The sequence below is a fragment of the Apodemus sylvaticus genome, chromosome 21, assembly GCF_947179515.1.
Source record: "Apodemus sylvaticus chromosome 21, mApoSyl1.1, whole genome shotgun sequence".
NCBI lineage: Eukaryota > Metazoa > Chordata > Mammalia > Rodentia > Muridae > Apodemus > Apodemus sylvaticus.
In genome coordinates, this window is record NC_067492.1 from 3323256 (window position 1) to 3343323 (window position 20068).

Sequence of the window (20068 nt, forward strand, 5' to 3'; positions counted from 1 at the left end):
TTCCAGACACTTTTTCTTTAATTGCAGTCGGAGGAAAGATAGAGCGCCTAGCTTGTTGGGACTGCCAGTTCCCAGGCTATGACCCTAGCAGCTCCAGGAACAAGCTCTGCTATTTGGTGGCCATGTGACTTTAGCCATTCCACTTTGCTACTTAAAGGCATTTGACTTGCACCGACTTGCTCTGCTATTCTGATAATTTGTGTGGTTTTTTTTTTCCATCTGAAAATTGAGGCCAAGCAATTCCTTTCACAGGTCTGTCTGTGAAGATATGATTAGAAATCGCCTAGTAAAAATGCCAGGCAGAGAGAAAGCACATGCCTTCTCCCTTGACACTGACTTCAGGAGGTTGATATCTGTCACTGATGATAGAATGAAGACTCAGACAGGGGAAGGAACATCCCCAATCCCACATGGGAACACACCTGCCTTAGGCAGAGTATAAGAGGGCAAAATAAAATTCATAAAATAACAAATCTGGACTAGACATGCATTATAATAGCTATTTAAAAGGAAAGATTCATTTATCTTTATGTATATGAATATTTTTCTGCATGTTTATCTTAGCCACATGCATGCCTGGTGCCCATGGGGGCCAGAAGTGGGTGTCAGACCCCTAGAACCAGAGTTACAGATAGTTGTGGGTGTGGGGAATTGAACCTGGGTTTTCTGGAAGAGCAGCCATTCTCTTAACAGTTGGTTCATCTCTCTAGCCCCAGTCAAAGCCTTCCAAACCAAGTTGTTGGGCTTGGACTTCCACTCAGTTAGTAGGGTACTTTCAGGTATGACTCCAGGACAAGATAAACCAGACTTGATGCTACATGCTTGTAACCCCAGCACCTGGACAGTGGAAGAAGGAGAATAAATCACCAAGACCATCCTCTGTTACATAGCAAGTAGAATGCCAGTCTAGGGCTGCATGAGACCCCAGCACAGTAAACTAAGATAACCAAATAATAAAGCCGCTAAGGGCGAGCAATGGCTTCTGTCTCTGTGTTTGCTGGTATATCTCATGTATCTGGAATAACATCCGCTGTCTTGTGGGAGCACATATTTGTTGGTAAAATGATAATTTACTTCCTCCCTTTGTCTGCAGTATTTTATTCACCATGGACCTAATTCCAGGCATCTTTCTATCTTAGGTGTATACCAAGCTTAGTTTCATCAGATACAAGAACTATTTCAGGCACACTTAGACATGGCTTCTGCCTGGTGTAGTGACAAATGCAGAAATCCATCTGGATTAAAACAGGAAATCTCATGCAAGATGTTGTGAGGCCTGTATGGGAAAGAGCTGAGGGGAAGCCTGGTTTGAATAGCATCTTTTCAAATAACATTTCTAAATTGACAAGAGAAGGATCTAGAAATGAATGCCAGGTTGGTTCATAGCAGGTGGAAAGGCAGAAAGGAGGGAGGTCAAGAAAATTAAAAACAGCAGGGACAGAGCTTCAGCTGACACAGGACAGATATGTTGGCACAGGCTGGCACAGGACAGAACTAGGCCATCAGGACACAAGCTAAAGGCAGGCAGGACAGATGGCATCAAGCTGGTGCCAAATGGAGGTGAATGAAAGTTGAAGGGGCAGTAAAAGAGGGAGAAACAGACAGACAGAAAGACAGTGTGTGTGCACATGTGTGACAGATAGACACACAGAGAGAGTATGTGTATCTGTGTGTGCATGTATGTATGTGCGTATATGTCTGTGTATGTGTGTATGAGTCTCTGTGTATATGTATGTGTGTATGTGTCTGTGTGTATATGTGTGTGTATGTGTATCTGTGTGTGTAAGTACACACAGAGACCAGAGATTAATATCAGGAGTCTTTTTCTATCGTTCTCCACTTCTATCTTTTGAGGCAGCATTTCTCACTGAACATGGATCTCATTGTTTTGCTAGATAGGTGAAGCAGAAAGCCTCTGAGATCTTCTAGGCTCCACTTCCCTAACCTTCAGAATATGGATTCTGACACAATCTTTAGTATGCTTTGGGAATTCAAACTCAGATTCATAGGCTTGCACAGAGAGTAGGCACGACCAGAGGCAGGAATTTAACATTTGACAGGTGACTGCATGGTCAGACCTGTTCACACAACCATGAGCATTCATCAGCATGGGTACTGTCTAGCTGTGTGCTCAGTGCTGCAGGGCACGGCCTCTGGGCCTCTATCACTAATATGCACATGAAGCGTTTGCATAGTGCAGTCTTCTTGCTTCAGCATCATGCTGCTTCCCCTAGATATCTTAAAGGAAGACAGAAGTTATAGACTATGGTACCTTTGAGATTCCCAACTCCAGGTAGTGTCCAAGGCCATTAAAACTCTCTGGAAGGATGCACAGTGTCAATGACGGGACCCACTGAGCAAAATATCTGCTGTGTGGACAAATGAAGACAGGTGTGTCAATTCTTCTGAGAGGAGGGGGAGGAAAGTCTCACTGTCACCACTTCAGCGTGGGACAGTGCATGATCTGTGAGAACCTTCGGTCAAAAGGTAAAAGAAAATGTAAACAGGGGCATAATTCTCTAAACTGAGGCCTGCCTGGTGGAAGACTCTGTGAAGTTTCATGAGTTACATTTGTTACATTAATTACATTCATTAGTTACATTTGTGTATTCATTCAGGAGGGAAACATAGTGTCTGGATCAAAGAGAAAACCACTGCCCACCACACTTGATTCAGCTGCCCAAGTCCCCAGGTCATGTGATTGTAAGAAACTGGGATGGCTCCTATTGGCTGTCACCAACACCTGATCAAGTCTCCTCTGGTAGACAGGCCTCTGAGCATGCCTAGGAGGGGGTTTCTAGATTATGTTCATTAAGGTAGGAAACTCCCACCCTAACTGTGGGTAGCTTTATGCCATGGGCTTGGGGTGCTGGGCTGAATAAAAAGGAGAAAGAGTGCAAAGTACCAGCATTTGTCTTTGCTTCCTGATTGCAGAGGACATGCGCCTCCCTCTCGTGCTGCTGTGCTCTCCCTGCCATCACGGGCCATGCCCTGGCAATGTGAGCCAGAGCAGACCCTTCCTTAAGCTGCATGTATTGGGTGTTTTAGCACAGCACAGATAAGTCACTAACACAGAGGCTCCCCCAGGGCAGGAGCCAGCATGGGAGACCTTGAACTTATTCAGGAACTGGCTCCTTTCACTCTCTCTTTCCCCTTTGGTATTGAAGAAAGCAAGGGTGACAGAGGTGTCTATTTTGGAAAGTAAAGAGAAAGCCTATCTTCTGGGATCCTGGCCATTCAGTCTTGCTTTAGTCCAGGACAGCAGGATCCCTCTAAGACATGATTACGCAGAAATATTAAGATATAAATGGAGAGGGGGTTCCTAGCAAGAAAGGGCTGGCATGTTTTAATAGTTGAAGCTGTACTGATTCTCTCTGCTCACACCTGTCTTGAAATACCTCAGTCCCTGTTGCATTTGTACCATCTTGACTCCCCATGTGTTTTTGGGTTTTTTGTTTGTTTGGGTTTTGTTTTGTTTTGTTTTGTTTTTTTTGCCATCCTCCTGGTGATCTTCTTTGCCCTGTGTATCTGCAAAGACCCCTTGTGAAACCCCAAGGGTCCAGGGTGCACCAATGAACTCCTTGTCTTTTTCTCTTCCGAATCCTTAAGAAGGTGGATACTCTGATGCTGTTGCCCTTCCTGAGAGTGGAGATGGGTGGTGCCTGTTCTACTCTGAGGAAATAAATTAAAATCTTGAAGCTATAGATGGACCGGCCCTCTGATATCGCCCAGAACCAGATCTAGAACTGTTGGAAGAAATGTGTGCAGACTGGAGACTGGATTCAGCTATGCACAGAAGCACGGATCTCCCTCTCAGGACCACCCTCACAGGCATGGAAGGCAATGCAGAGAGTCTGAGACACTGGGGTGCTCCAGCAGCAGCAGCAGCAGCAGCAGCAGCAGCAGCAGCAGCAACAGCAACAGCATTAAGTAATTATGAATACTATTCTCCAAGGTTCCTCTTCAAACTATCATTTTAGGGACATGGGGCTGAGGAATGGTGTGAAAATTTAACAAGGCCAGTGAGACTGTTGTCATCAAAGAATCAGTGAGCTGTGTGATTATGCACAGCTCTGGCTCTCCTGGATGTGATCCCATCTCTTCTTGATGGGTCAAAAGGCACTCAGAAGCTGGGGCGATGTCTCAGCGGTGAAGGCCCTGCTGTGCAAGCATGAGAACCTGAGTGTGAGAAGGAGCACACTTCTGAATGTCAGCACTCGGAGATGGAGACAGCCGGAGCCATGGATGTGCTGGCAACAAGCCCAGGTGAAATAATGAGGCCCAGACCCAGGGAAAGATGCTGTCTCCAAAAGTACAGTGAAGAGCAACTGAGAAAGATGCCCAAAGCTAAGTGGACTCCACTTGCACACGCATAAGTGTGTACCTGCACTCATACATGCATATGCCACATGCACACATGCATATACTACACGCACACATTCACACATAACACCACACATACACACAGAGACCACACCACATACATATATACATACATACACATCATATAACTACAGAGACCACACACATATATACTACATACATACATGCATACATACATATGTACACATGAATGCATACCACATACACATAGAGGCTACACACATACCACATACACAGAGATCACACATATGCACACATACATATACCACTTACATGCATATGCACACATATAGACCACACAGGCACATACACGTATACACACACACACACACACACACACACACACATCTGTCTCCTCTTCCTCCTTCCTCCTCCTCGTCCCAGCAGAGCTATTGTGAATATCATTATCATAGCACAGCAAGAGCTAAGAAAAATAAATTCCCATTTTACAGCTAGTTTGTTATTTCCTGGGCAGATGAGGTCATAAACTGCAGCATTTAAATACTGACAACATACAAGAAAACATCATTTTAAATTTCTGTGGGGAAAAGAAATCTCTCTCGTGGTAGCTGATTTTAAAATAATCTTCACTCTGATCAGGTCTCCCCCTACAAAAATGTAGCGCGGGTTCTCCTGTGGACCACAGGGGCAACTACTATCATTTGTGTTCTCAACAATATCATCAGTATGGGACATGGTCTATATGGTGCCTGAGGTACACAGATAATTTTAGAAATGGGTACATGTGTGTATGCTTATCAGAGGGCATGTGCATGGGTATGGCATGTTTGTGTTGGTGCATGTATGTGTGTGTGTGCGCGTGTGTGCACACATGAGCCATGAGCACATGCATATGGAGTTCAGGAGACAAATTCAGATGTCAGTCCTTAGGTAACAATACTCTTGTTCCTTTGAAACAGGGTCTCTCACTGGCCATGATCTTGCCAAGCAAGCTAGATCACCAGCCAGCAGGCCCTGGACCCACTTCTTTAAGTTTCCCTAGCAGTGGCATTACAAATGTGCAGTTATACCTGGATATTTCTTTAACACAGATCCTGTCGCTTGAATTTAGGGCCTACTGCTTGTGTGGCAAACACTTTACCAGCTCAGCTATCTCTCCAGCCCAGAAACGGATATATTTGACAAATAACCTTGGCCAGTTAAATGCTGCAGAATAAAACAAAGAAACAGAAAATGTCCTACAGGATGTTGTGATAAAATATCCATAGTTGTGGTTGGGTCTGTAATTAGCCTTTTGTAAGTAGCCTTCTGGAACCAAGACTAACCACCCGGGGGAAGAATGACACAGGTGGGCCGGGCAGTGGTGGCACACACTTTTAATCCTAGCACTTGGGAGGCAGAGGCAGGCAGATTTCTGAGTTCGAGGCCAGCCTGGTCTACAGAGTGAGTTCCAGGACAGCCAGGGCTACACAGAGAAACCCTATATATTTTTGTATGGTACATGTGATGTATATAGAATTAGTACTTTATTTTTATTTCTAAGAGGTAAAGCATTATGTTAAGGGAAAAGGCAGGGTGGGCTTCCAAATTTGCATTTTTATATTAAAAACAAAGTGAAGATTTGGGAAAAAAAAAAAAAAAAAAGAATGACACAGGTGTCAGGTTTGGAAGACTATAATGTGAGAATCCAGGCCACAGTACCTCAGAGTAGCCTTTCTCACAAATACACTGTCTGTGAGCCCTTAGCTAACTTTTGGGTTCCATGGTCTCTCACCTGCAGAGGAAGTTAAATGTAAGGGATTGTTAGTGGATGAACAATCTGCTCGCTACCCACTCCTGCCTGAGAATCAGGCAGCCTGGCTACAGGCTTGTGTTGTGGGCCCTCTCCAGTTCCCAGAAAAACTATAAGACAGGGGCCCACTTACTCCAATAGACCCTTGATTTCCTTTCTTCAGGGGTATAGCCACACTATCTGTCTCTAGTTGGGGTCTGAACTTTCTTCAGAACCCCCATTTTGCTGTTGTCTGTGTGTGTCATAAATAACTCTTCTAATAAACCCACACCCTCAAAAACCATTCCAGCGTATCTCTCCTGTAAAAGGTCAGGCATATAATGTGACGGAAATTGTGTTAAATAATTCTTCCACCCACAAGGCATCTAGACCCTGAGGACACAAAGGGGCTTTCCTAAGCCCCACACTAAAAATGTAGTTTGGGTGACAGAGCTACAGGTGTCCCCTCTGCTGGCTCTTGGACTTTACCTGGTCTCATCAAATGTTCTGATATCCCAGATACGCCAATGACTTGTTACTGTGTAGTATCTATCCTGACATCCCAGATACACCAATGTACTGTTACTGTATAGTATCTCTAAAGTGGGGCACACATAGACAATGTACACAGAGGGAAACATCAGACGTAATAAACCACGAGATTGCTATCTGCCATGATTTTATTGATTTCAGATTCTAAATGTAGAATTCTCAGATTAACCTGACATAATCTGTTCAGCGGAGCGGGGCACTACCATTGTGCTTTAATGTGAGGTGGGTAGAAATGGTGGTATGCCCTCTAGACCCGTGAGGTGGGTAGAAATGGTGGTATGCCCTCTAGACCTGTGAAGTGGGTAGAAATGGCGTCATGCCTTCCAGACCAAAAAGATTCACCTTCTTTCTCACCAACTCTCTTCCTCACTAGTTGTCTGGTCCTACACAAGAGGGTAGAGGTGTGTAGGAAGAGAATATCACACTGATTTGCTCTTGAGTTTGTTATGCTTCCTAGCTTGTTGTGGCAATTCTGGGTTCTTTAGTATAAAGAGAAATCAAAAAGAAAAAAATATCTCTTATCTTGGCTTAAGAAGTACAGGGATATCTGTTAGGCTACACATATGTACAGAATATAAACATATTTATATGTTCTATGTACACAGTGGATGGTGGCCTATTCATTATAAATAGAGTTAATTTAGACTCTACAAAAATAATCATTTAGGATAGGCACATGCAAGCCGGGACACTTAAACCTATTTATAAAATACACCTCTATAGACTTTTTTGTTTTGTTTATAAATATAAATGCTGCTGCTTAGCTGTCGGCAAAATGATTGGAATGCAAACCCAGAGTCCCCAGTTACATATAAAATCTTCCTCCACCCACTGCAGTACACTGTTTCAAGTATTCGTCCCCAGTGTGTGGCACCAGGTGATCACGTATCCTATGAGCTACAGGTGCAAACCTCATCTGCCAAGGGATTAAAACCCACCCCAAGAATCCAAAGTTCCATGTTTTTTAAAATATTGTTAACAGTAGATATTTCTTAAAATAACATCATCTTATCTTTGACTTTCATGTAAAAATGGACACAGTCAAGGCTCTGCCTCATGTCCGGGGTCTGGCGGCCCACACTCAGTGGTTTGCAGAGCCATCCTCATAGGGTGGTGACTGGGAGGCCACGAAAGGCTCATTTTGCTTCTGCTCCTCCTTCAGGCCGGCCACCTGCTCAGTGATGGAGGAGAAGGACAGCTGGTCATGCTCCATGATATGAACTTGGTCTTCATCCTTGTCTTTCTTCACATAGAACATTTTCCTGAATTTCTTCAGCTCATGGAGTTCACAGAAGGTCTCCAGGACGACCAACATGGCGATGAGTCCAAGGAGCAGGTAACCTGTGAGGCAGAAAATAGGCAGCATCTTAGTCTGACCTAGTTACCATAAAATCAAGACCGAACAACTTCTCTCCATCCCCCGCCACACACAGGGGTTCTCCAGCAGGTAGGTCCACTCCAGGTGATGTCTAGGAAGGTTTGAAGTCCACATAGCTCACAGAGGAATGCAGAGAAAGAGAATGAGATGACCTAAGTGCCAATGAACTTGGATTACTCACAATCACAGGCTTCAGACGTGTTGTGAGTGAGCTTCACACAAGTGGAAGGGTGCACCCATGCACGTGAGTGCAGAGGCCAAAGGATACTGGATGTCCTGTCTGTCACTCTCCACTTTATTTCCTTGAGACAATATCTCTCGCTGAACCTGGCATCAGGCAGGTGGCCACCAAGCCCCAGGATCGTCCTGCATTCACCTCAGCCAGCTAGGGCTGCAAGTGTGCAGCCTGCTTCTTCTGTGAGTGCTGGAAATTCTCTCTCAGGTCCTCATGCCTGCCTGCTGTGCTCACACCCACCTGCTAAGCCATCTACCCAGGCCTGGTTTCGGTTGTCCTTTATGTGTTAAACACTCTTATTTGATATCATGCATAAACTACATCATAATGCCATTCAGTACTAAAAGACAGCTTCGACACAGGGATTTCTAATTAAATCTTAAATCGGCATCATTGAGAACAGACAGCTATTCCCTAATGTTTAGCCACTGCCTGTATAGGCCAGCGGACACAGATTGAAACACAGTTTTGTCTTCTGCTTGGTTCTGAGGTGGTGAGGGACTTTCCTCGTGTGTTTAACACTCATGTGCCCGGTTACATTAATCTAAATATAAAACTGTTTTTATGCTTTTGCAGTGACACCATCTTTGTAGAAAGTTGAATGTCACTAATGGAAGAGTGAAGAATTTATACAAGTGGAATTGGTTATTTTCAAAAGGATGATACCCACTCTACTACAAGTCACTTGTAACTAAATCCAGACCATCCAACGGAAACATTGGTACCATCCATGATCTGAATTCTGATGGATGGATTGGATTATGGTGGACATTAAAAGCCATGAGGCTGTGTTTTGTGATAAATAAAGGGAGGTGTTTTTGTTCATCGGGATAAGCCGTTAGGTCTCCCTTCTTTCTTTCTCCCTTTCTCTTAATCCCAGTGAAGATTATTTCTGTTCCAGGGTTGTACTTCTTTGGGGTTCTCTAAATACTCAGCATAGTGTCTCCCCAGGTTATGCCTTTGCTCTTGCTAGCGCCTGTGGAACACAATCCAGAGGCCTGACCTGTCTTCTGCTCAAAATGGACCTGGAGACCTGGTCCATTCTCTGCTTGGCTGAACTTTCTGCCCCGGGCACACTTCTGAACAAGAATCTTCTTGCCTTCCTCAACATCAGCCATTTTTAATTTGCTGCCCTCTGCTCAAGACCACGAATGCCTCAGCCCGAAGCCGGCATCCCACTCTCCCCGGGTTTCACTCTTAGAGGAATAAAGCAGTCAGTTGTTGCTAATGTGGTTTTCCTTAGGTCACGTGGCTTGTGATCGTCACCCAATGAGACCCTTTCCTCATGAGCTCTAGAATCAGAGAGTCACAAAATGTTTTTCCTGCTCCATGAGCACCTTTCCAAGCACTCAAAAGTACGGTCACAGTCTCTGCTTCCTACGCCTCCTATGACGTCAATGTCAGTCTTTGGGCACATTGACCATTCACTAGATAAGTATAGTTTTCTCATTCCTGAAGAATAGCCACTATTTCTTAGAATGTGTGATAGACAAACAGTGATTTTAAGTCAGTTTCAACATTAAAAAAAAAAAAAAGTCAGGAAATCTGAACATCTGAACAGTCATGTCCCAGGAGTAAATCGTAAAAGAAAGATTTCCAGAAAATTCAGAGAAGGAAAGTTAAAAGTTTGTATTGTTGGGGCTTGGGGGGGGGGCTGGATATGCCAGGCACAGTTTAGGCATCTCCAGCTTTGATTGTTGGCTTTGGCAGTAAGCTGGTGCCATGGAGACTTTCATGTGTTTGGCAGAAGCACTGGTAGGTCACTAGACAAATCTACTCCCTTAGTAGTTATTATTTAACCGGACTCTGGAACTCTTGTCAGAAGAGCCCATGGGCTTTCAGGCAAGCTGTGGGATTTTGTGCCACCTACATTCATGCCTTAGATGATCAAGTCTGAATACTCCAAGCATAAAATCTCTCCTGGTTGGAAAACACAGTCTGAAAAACACAGTCCACACTGTAACAAGGGATGCAGGTTAGGGGAGAATTTAGTATTCTGTGGGCAGCTGAGAGAACTCATGTGCCAGGAGAAAGAAGAGGCTAATTCATACAGAGAAAAGCGTAATCAGAAGACACAACCACAGGTACATTCTTCTTCTCTAGTTCATGAAGAAATTACAAAGCAAAATGTAAGTTAAACAATTGCCCTGCTAACTTTTAAAAAGTTAAGATGATGTCCATTTTGTCATCAAAGCCACACACAATTTATTTTGTCAATATCACCCAAGGAGGGTGGGAACTCAGATACTAGTGATTGTGTGGATGTGTGTTCCATTTGGGGACCTCAGGTGTGATCTGTGAGTCATAAAAAAGTGAGTATATTCATTTGAGGCCTGTGCTCTTGTTTCTTAGAAAGATCCCAAATATAAGAAGTATACACGCAAAAAGATCTCCACACTGAGGTAGTTTGCCATGCTACTGAATTAGAAGCAACTTAGTCAACAGCCAAGGCCGGTGGGCCAGTGGGGTGGTCCCAGAGTCATACACAGACTCTAAAATATAAAGAGTATGAAACCCTCGTTGCAGGCCTCTGGCAAATATTTACTGGGCTTGAACTGGAGCCAGAAGCCATCAAAAGCAGCTGCTCAAGAATCCATGACTTCCTAGAAGGCATGACTGAGCCAGGCCATAGATAAAAAGAATCGTGAGAAAGCAGAAATGAAAACTGTGTTGCAACTGCTTGCTACATGTCCTGAACACACAGAAGGGCGCACACAGAAAACATGCCTTTTTTTCCAAATGGATGAGTGACATATTTTTTTCCAGCTTGTGTGTTGTGGGTGTATGTGCCTGTGTCAATGGACGCGTGTTTGTTGGTGAATGTGTGTGCAGATGCCAGAGGTGGACACTATGTCTTCTGTGGCTCTCCAGTTTATTTTTGAGATAGAGCTTCTCACTGAACCTGGAGCTTGCATTTTCAGCTAGCCTGACCCAACAGCGCCCCTGGGATCTTCCTGAATCTGTTCCATCCCAGCATGTTGCCACACCTGGCTTTTTACATGGATGCTAAAGGCACTTTAATCTAAAAATCATTGTCTATCTCATTTTCCACACTAGATCCTACAAACAATTGATGCTGGGTAACTTCAAAACAGAATGACGTAATAATGAGGTCAACAACCAGTTTGAGAAATCTCCTAGAAAATTAAAGAACATGATGTTGGTGATCAGGGCTGGGGTGCAGTGGGTCTTATTTTCTTGTGTGTGAAATATTTAACAGTGTAAACTAAGTTGCTTTAGTAAAAGTTGGCTACCACGTCTGTGACATTGTTAGAGACATTGATCAGGGAGGGAGATGGTGGGCAATAAAGAGCCTCACAAGTGTGAGGCCCTGAGTTGGAGTCTCTAACCCCTTGGGGAAGCTGTTGTCCTGGCCTGTGTTATGATTCCAGAGATGGTGAGATAGCCGGTGGGGACAGGTGGGACTCACTCTGAAACTCACTGGTCAGCCAGTCTAGGCAGCTTGATGAAATACTAAGCCAAAGAGAGATCCCAGAGCAGGCATCAGAGGAAGGACCAGGGAGGTTGTCCCCCAATAAGCGGAGACACATGGGCACACCACATGAAAACACACAGGAGCCACAGAGCATTGGAAACAGAACTAAGCAAAAAGAATTGTGGAGGCAGTGGTGTAGGGAGACAGCTGTGGAAAGTCAGAGACAAAAGAAAATACTCCAAATAAGCAAGAAAGCATTGAGGCACAACTGTCAGTCCCCAGACAAAGTGGAACATGGGGGACAGAAGAGAGGCCGCCACGGGTACTCACACGTGATCCCAATCTTGTACAGCTCTCGGAACTTCTGGTTGTAGCCTTCCCCAGGAACATAGTCCCCCAGGCCAATGGTGCTCAGGGAGATGAAACAGAAGTAAAAGGATTCGAGGAAGTTCCAGTCATCCTCCAGCACAGAGAACACGGCAGCTGGGATGAAGAAGAAGCAGGACACGGTGACGAATCCCAGCAGAACGGCATGGACGATGGCCACCACCTGCTTGGAGAAGCCCCAGCGTATGTGAAAGTAGAGGACAGGTCTGCGGGTGACATGCACGGTGACACGCTGGACCACGGCTGTCAGGAAGAGGAGGGTGAACGGGATACCAATGACGGAGTAGATGATGCAGAAGGCCTTGCCCCCATCTGACAAGGGCACCGTGTGGCCATAGCCTGCAAGGAGGAAAAGTTCTATGAGTGAACCGGAAGCAGAAAGCAAGTTAGGAAACAGCATGCATGTGGGCGGTAAAGAAGAGAGAAGGTGAAATGGGTTTTTGTTTGTTTGTTTTTCTTTTTTTGAGACAGGGTCTCTCTGAATAGCCCTGGCTGTCCTGGAATTCACTCTGTAGACCAGGCTGACCTCGAACTCAGAAATCTGCCTGCCTCTGCCTCCCAAGTGCTGGGATTAAAAGCATGTACCACCACTGCCCAGAGAGAATGTGAAATGTTAAGTGTGAGTCTTCAGAAGCTCTGGCCTCTGGTGGTCTGTAAAACCTAGCACGGTGACAGTCATTTCAGAGGCTCTGGCCTCTGGAAAACCCAGCATGGGTGACAGTCATTTCAAAGGCTCTGGCCTCTGGTGGTCTGTAAAACCCTGCATAGGTGACAGTCATTTCAAAGGCTCTGGCCTCTGGTGGTCTGTAAAACCCTGCATGGGTGACAGTTATATCAAAGGCTCTGGCCTCTGGTGGTCTGTAAAACCCAGCACAGGTAACAGTCATTTGTGAGGTAAGATATGCAAATCTAAGAAAGTTAAAGGGAAGGACCCAGCAAACAAGAAAGGCTTCATTCAGACTGTTCCCGATCACCCCAAGGATAGGCCAAGTGTGCTCCAGCAAACAGGAAATCAAAGAAAGACCCACCCTTTCAAATAATTCCTCTCTGGCCTTCAGTAGGAAGGAGCCCTGAACCTTAAGCCAGGGCTCTTGAACCACATACAGCCTGCTCCCATTCTGTGGAGGCTATTTTATGGTTTTATTTTCACCTCATACAAGCCTGTGTGAGCCTATGCGTACATGAGTACAGGTCCCTGCAGAGATGAGAGCCACCAGAGATAAGCACTGAGGATCGAACTCCAGCACTCAATGCTCTGCGCCATCTCTTCGGCCCCCATCCCTACTTTTAAATGAATCTACAGTTCCATGGCTGCTATTCTATCTCATGTCTACTTCCTTATTCAAGATACAAACAGTTAGGACATCACGTCATGGGACACCCCCAAAATGGCATTTGAAGTGCTCCTCCCTCCTTCATGATGTCCGACCAGCTCCTCTCACGCATAAGTCACACTACAGGGTTGAGCAGGAAGAGCTGAGTGCTAAAGGACAGCAGCCACACCACCTCAGACCGCCCAGGAAAACTCACACCAGGACACCCAACTCATCAGGGTTGATTCCTGATCCCTGCTCCTCACAGGATCCCTTTCAACCTCTAAGATAAACTACACTCCCATTCAAACCAGATGACTCACAAAATGTCCCAGTAGGACTGACTGACAAATAAAGGTGTGTGTGTCGGGGGAAGCAGGCTGATAAGAGTGAGGGGTGGGGTGAGGTGGAGTAAAGTAAAGGCACAGAAAGCAAAATCCCAGTGAGTCAAGGCCTGGGGAATTCTCTTAGCCCATTCTCTAGCTTCAGAACACATCCAGAACTCCACACATTTCCTTCTTGCCATTTCCAGACACAGAAAACCTGGCAATCTGCCCCACCATTAAACCACAGCATCTACTTTAGGACTAGTAATTGTTACTTTAGAACTAGTGATTGACTGGTTGATCAATTGTTACTTTAGTACTAGCGATTGTTACTTTAAGACTAATGATTGTTACTTTAGGATTAGAGATTGTTACTTTAGGACTAGTGATTATTAGTTACTTTAGTACTAGTGACTGTTATTTAGGACTAGTGACTGTTATTTAGGACTAGTGACTGTTTAGGTCTAGTGATTGTTAGTTACTTTAGGACTAGTAACTGTTATTTAGGACTAGTGATTATTACTTTAAGACTAGTGATTGTTGCTTATAACATGTGTCTGTTTTTCTTTACTCCAAATCATTATCAGAAAGCCTATGGGGGAGCAAATGCCAGCAAGAGAGGACTTGGCCCGGCGGGAGGCTCTCTGGACCATGTCTGAAATCCTATGAGGGCTTCTTTTGGAAATCGCAAATGTGTGTGAACAAGTCCATTCAAGAGAGAGCTAGCTAAGTGCATTTAAAAAAAATAAAATAAGGTTTTGAAAAAAATGACACATTAGTGTAATTGAAAAAGGTTTCAAAATGTAGTCTTGGGAATATTTCTTCCTTAAAAAGAATAATTCCACAGTGGATGGCTCAGTTGTAGATTCAAATTATGTTTCATTCTCAAGTATCTGATATTTAAAAAAACAAAACAAAACAAAACAAAAAAATCTCTCTTGGGGCTCAAGATGACATAATTGTCCTCAGTCCCTGAGGAGCTGAGTTCACATCCCTAGTGCCTATGTAAAAAGCCAAGAATGACCTTACATGCACCTAAAACCCCTTTTCAGTAAGGGGTCCGGGAACAAGAGGACCGAGGCTTCCGGGCAGCCAGCTTATTAACTCCATGTTCATCGAGAGATCTGGTCTCATGGGAATAAAACCAAGAGTGATAGACCAAGATACTCCATGTCCTCCTCTGACCTCTGCACCCTGTGAGCGCGTGCGTGTGGACACACAGACACAGACACAGACACAGACACACACACACACACACACACACGTGCAGAGAGAGAGAGAGAGAGAGAGAGAGAGAGAGAGAGAGAGAGAGATCACTTGATTGTCCTGATTGCCTGCTCCAGAAGGTACACAGCTCATGAGTGAACCATAGACCATCTTTTGAAGCCACATGCAAATGTTCACATCCACCCACATATGCATGCTTTTATGGAGTTCTCAAAAGTGACACATGTCCCTAAGTGGTTAAGAACCATCACTCTGAGCACCAGTTCCTGAACCCATCTGGTCCCCATGCAGCCAAAAGCTCCTGGGATGCTAAGGCTAATTTTGAACTTGACATTTGGAGATCTTGGGGCTTCCACCAAGCAGGAAAGATGCCAATAGCGGGCCACATTCAGGCAGCATATGGAAAGGGGAAAAGTTGGATGTCTCTTTTGATGGAAAAGAACGAGACCAGTTGCCAGTCAAGCAGCTCAGCACACAGGCGCCTGGGTCTCCAGAAACTAGAGCTTTCACTAGGGGACAGGTTCCAGAGATAACTAGAAATAGACTCCAGACATAGCTTTTGCTTAGCCACAGTAAAGCTGAGATTCAGGAGTGGAGTTGCGAGCTTGTGGCTCAGGGTGCGAGGCAGCAAGAGCATCCACAGGCCAGGACAGTTAAGCAGAGATTTCAAGGGATGGAGGTGACATTAGCAGGGAGTTTGTAGTTGAAAGAAAGTGATCTGAGGTAGGAGATAAAAACGTGCATATTTGTGAGTTATTCCCCTTTAGGGGCGTTTTTATGAATTCACTGTTTTGAAAAGGTTAAATGGGGCTGGAGAGATGGGCCGAGGGTTGAGTACTTGCTGCTCTTTGCAGGGGACCTGAGTTTTGTTCCTACCACCCACATGGTGGCTCATGACTGCCCGTGACAGACATCAGGTCCAGTATATCCAATGCCCTCTTCCAGTATCCACAGACACTGCATGTTTGTGGTTCTCTCTCTCTCTCTCTCTCTCTCTCTCTCTCTCTCTCTCTCTCTCTCTCACACACACACACACACACACACACACACACGAACACAGCTTGAGGACATAACATAATTTTCACCCTGTCTCTTTGTATTACACGTTGACTAAATCTGATTGACTATGATGCTTTTTTCAGGCTGCAAACAAGATGACCACAGTAACAGGGTCTGGCTGCAAAAAGTCATTTTTATGCTTGTAATAGAATCCTGCTAAGAGGCTAAAAATTATGCACATGGGATCCTGACCCAGGGCCATTTCTTTTTACCCCCTTGATGTTTATATAAATCAGTTTGTGTAGTGGAAAATGTGAGGGTCAATTTTAATTACTAACTTGACACCGTCTAGAGTCACGTGGGAGGTGAGTCTTAGTTAAAGATTGTCTAGGTCAGGTTGTTCTGTTTGTAAGGTGTGGTCTTGATCGTTTGATGAGAGAGGACCCAGCTGAAAAGTGGGAGGCACCATTCCCTAGGCTGGAGCTCCTGAGACATCAAATTGAGCACACACAGCGAGTGTTCATTGCTTCTGCTCTTGACTGGACGTAGTGTGACCAGGGGCTTCAGGTTCCTGCCCCAGTCACAAACTGTCATGGAATCGTGGGCCTCCAAACGCTTTATCCTTTAATTTTCTTTTGTTTTTTGTTTGTTTATTATTATTATTACTATTACTATTATTATTATTTGGTTTTTTGAGACAGGGTTTCTCTGTATAGCCCCAGCTGTCCTGGAACTCACTCTGTAGACCAGGCTGGCCTTGAACTTAGAAATCCACCTGCCTCTGCCTCCTAAGTGCTGGGATTAAAGGTGTGCGCACCCCACTGCCCGTTGTTTATTTTTTTAAATCACAACAGAAAATGGAACTGAGGCACAGATTGCCTCCAAAAACAGCAAAAGAGTTAGATTCCTAGGAAGACAGATCTACACTTGATTCTTAAGTTCCAGTCTCTGGCTTCTCAGCTGCTATGTTTGGTCACAGCTTTGCACCTGTGAGTCTCAGACGGGTAGACACCACAGGTGGCCATATGAACATCGCCCTTCTATGGGATCAATCTTCCCTTTAGGATCCTGTAACTACAACAGCTCCAGTACCCGCTCTGGCTAATCTCTAATCCTGGGCTGTAATTGGCTGCTTTGTCATTACTGTGATGGAATATCTGAACGAAGCAATCTATGAGCAAATGTGGGCTCCTAGTGTGACAGAGCACAGTCTACCAAGGTGGGGATGGTGTGGTGGCAGATAGGACCAGGTCTTGTGTGTGCTGGTGGTGATGGACGTGTCACATATTTGGAAATCAGGAAGCTAGGAACCTGGGACAGAAAACGGGGAGCCTGGAGCAAGAAGCGGGGCACCAGGGTTGGAAGCAGAGTCTAGAACAGAAAGCAGAGACCCTGGGGCAGAAAACAGATGAAAGCAGAAAACCTAGGGTAGGAAGCAGGGAGTCTAGGGGAGGAAGCAGGGGACCTAAGACAGAAAGCAGGGGACCTAGGACAGGAAGCAGGGCTGGACTTTCCCATCTGGTGACTCAATTTCTTCAGGTGGGTTAGATCCACCCAGTATAACATTGCCATCTGAGAACTAGTCATGCAAACACATGAGACCATGGAAGACTTTTCACACCTAAACCCTAAGGCCATGCTGGCATTTAAATCACATTCATAGTATCTCAGAGAACTTTTGCGAACTCTCACACGGCACACGTAAGCAAACAGCTTTCCCACCTATCCCGGATGCTTCTGAGAGCCTGCAGTTCAGCTGGTGTAGTAATTACCTTTGCTTCTTTTCATTAACTAGCAAGATATGGAACAATGTATCTTCTGTATGGTTAGCTTGGTGTGCACTCACCTGGGAAGGAGGTCCAGGGAGGAACTCCAGGAACTAAAATCCGCCCTAACAGAAACACAAACCAGTGGCTTCCTGAGTTTGCAACCTTGGACTCTGTTTGCTTTTTCTTAGAACTGTGTGTCCCTATACGGGGTTAGAAGGAACACATCCTTCTCTGCAGCCTCCAGGCTTCCAGCCACCAGAGAGCAGAGCACAGGCCTGAGAGGCAAAGCCTCTGATATCAAAGAGCAGAAGCCCAAGCACAAGGAGGCAGAGAGAATCCGTCTTTTGTTCAGTGTTGGCCCTCAACATATGAGACATAACCAGACACACTGGTGGGTAGATCTCCTTATCCTAACCCTGTGCTGGCCTTCTTCAGAAACACCCTCCCAGACAGACCAAACATAATGTTCATAATGTTCAACAAGTGACCTGTGCATCCTCCAGTCTGCCCCAAACAGTACTGGGGTTGCAGGTACACACCTAGACTTTTATGTGAGTTCCAGGGATCTGAACCCAGGCCTTCATGCTTGCACTGCAAGCCCTCTTAGACACTGAGCCATCCCTCAGTCTCTACCTTGACAATGTTAGTAACAGGACTACACTGGGGGTGAATTGATGCAGCCAATGGGAACAACAGACAAAGCTCTCTGTGAGCACAAGAGCATAAATTAGGCCTGCTGATCTACTGAGTAAAGTCTTACATCCTCTACCTGCCACTTCCCCAAGGTCCCCTCCGGGTTTAACATAACTAGCCTGAAGCCATTGCTACCCCGAGGTTTCAAAATGACTATACTGTAGAGGATTCCTAGATATGCACTTTCATAACAGGGTGCGCAATCCCTGCTGCAGGCATTCCCCCAGGCACAGAGGCTGCTCAAACAACTCGGGATTTAATCTTTCTTCTCCTAGGAACTGCTAGGCACAGTGTGCTAAGAAGACAGACTGCAAAGGTAACTCAAAACGCTGAGTGACAAGGAGGTGCAATTTTATTTGTGTGTGTGAATGTGTGTCTGTATGTGCACATGTGTGCACTGTGAACAGATGCCCAAAGAGTGTGTCAGATCCCATTGGAGGCGAAGTTACAGATGGTTGTGAGCCACCCAATGTGGGTGCTGGAAATGAAACTGAGTCCTCTGGGAGATCAGCCAGTGCTCTCCAGCCCAGACACTGTTTTCTTGATACTGTGTTTGCTATGTGTCCCTAGCCACAGAAAAGCCACCAGTAGTCAAGAAAGCTCCCACTTGTCCACAAACCACAGCTCTAGAATAGAAGATGAAGTGCTCCTCAACCCTCATAATGTGCAAAGGGATGAGGGTCCTGAGGCACTCTCTGGAGCCAACCGAATCTGCCCCCATCCATCCCTGAGACTCACAACAGTTCTTTGTCAACATCTCTAGTGGCTTCATGAGGAAGGCAAGATGTCCACTGAGGTGAATGGAAACTTTACACCTCTCTGAGGCAGAAGTTTCTAGATTACCATATAGTTCTGCCTCGCCATCCAAGGCGTTCCCTGCAGACTTCTGTAATGCAGGAATCCTGAGGCTAAAGTGGATGATCCCTGTGATGTCTGTACTGAACTCACGTGTGCACCTGAAACAATATGCAACTGTTTGACTGCTGCTGGAAGAAACGGTGCCACCGTGAGCTGTCCCCAGCACTGTGAGCTGTCCCCACACAGCTCCTAGTAGACCACAAAAGGCCACCGCCCTGCTCCACCTTACTGTCTGCACACGGACATTCCCACCACATCTTTAAGATAACAACCTCCACAGTGATCCTGACAGCGATTGATCAAGAAAAATTCTGAACTGTTTTAAAATTAATTGCAGAGGCTGTCGGGTGAGAAGAAGAAGAAGAAGAAGAAAAAAAGAAGGCATTTAATCAGCTACAGGTGAAGTCAACAGAAAGGACTGTGTGGAAACTCTGGCTTAATTCCATTGCAGCTGACCTTGAGGGATCTGCAGCCTGTTTTCCTATTTAGGGTATACACTTTCAGGACTGTTCCCCTACATTAACTGATGACTCTCCTCTATCAACCGCTGTACTGCTCGCCCTGCCATCTCCAAGCGTTCTCCCACCCTTCTCACCGAGAGCCAACTGAGCTTCCCATTCCTTCCCTTTCCAACGGTGTGAACGTGCTCTAGGGCTGGGGAGAATTCTCAGCCACGGAGGTGTTGGCCATGGAAACATTAGGACCCAAATTCCATCCCAGGCACCCATGTAAAAACATGGGCACAGTACCCAGCATTGTAATTCCCAGAGGCTGACAGGT

The 20068-nt window shown here is 45.4% G+C and overlaps 1 protein-coding gene across 1 annotated transcript in view; it reads right to left on the minus strand.

Moving 5' to 3' along the window:
* Nucleotides 1–6781: 6781 nt before the first annotated feature.
* Nucleotides 6782–20068, minus strand: part of Kcnk1 (potassium two pore domain channel subfamily K member 1) — a 37877-nt gene continuing 24590 nt past the window's right edge. The window contains exons 2-3 of the mRNA XM_052167105.1: nucleotides 12047–12442; nucleotides 6782–8008 (exon numbers count right to left, since the gene is read on the minus strand). Of these exons, the coding sequence (XP_052023065.1) occupies nucleotides 7749–8008; nucleotides 12047–12442 (656 nt within the window). The 3' untranslated portion in view covers nucleotides 6782–7748. The remainder of the gene's footprint in view (nucleotides 8009–12046; nucleotides 12443–20068) is intronic.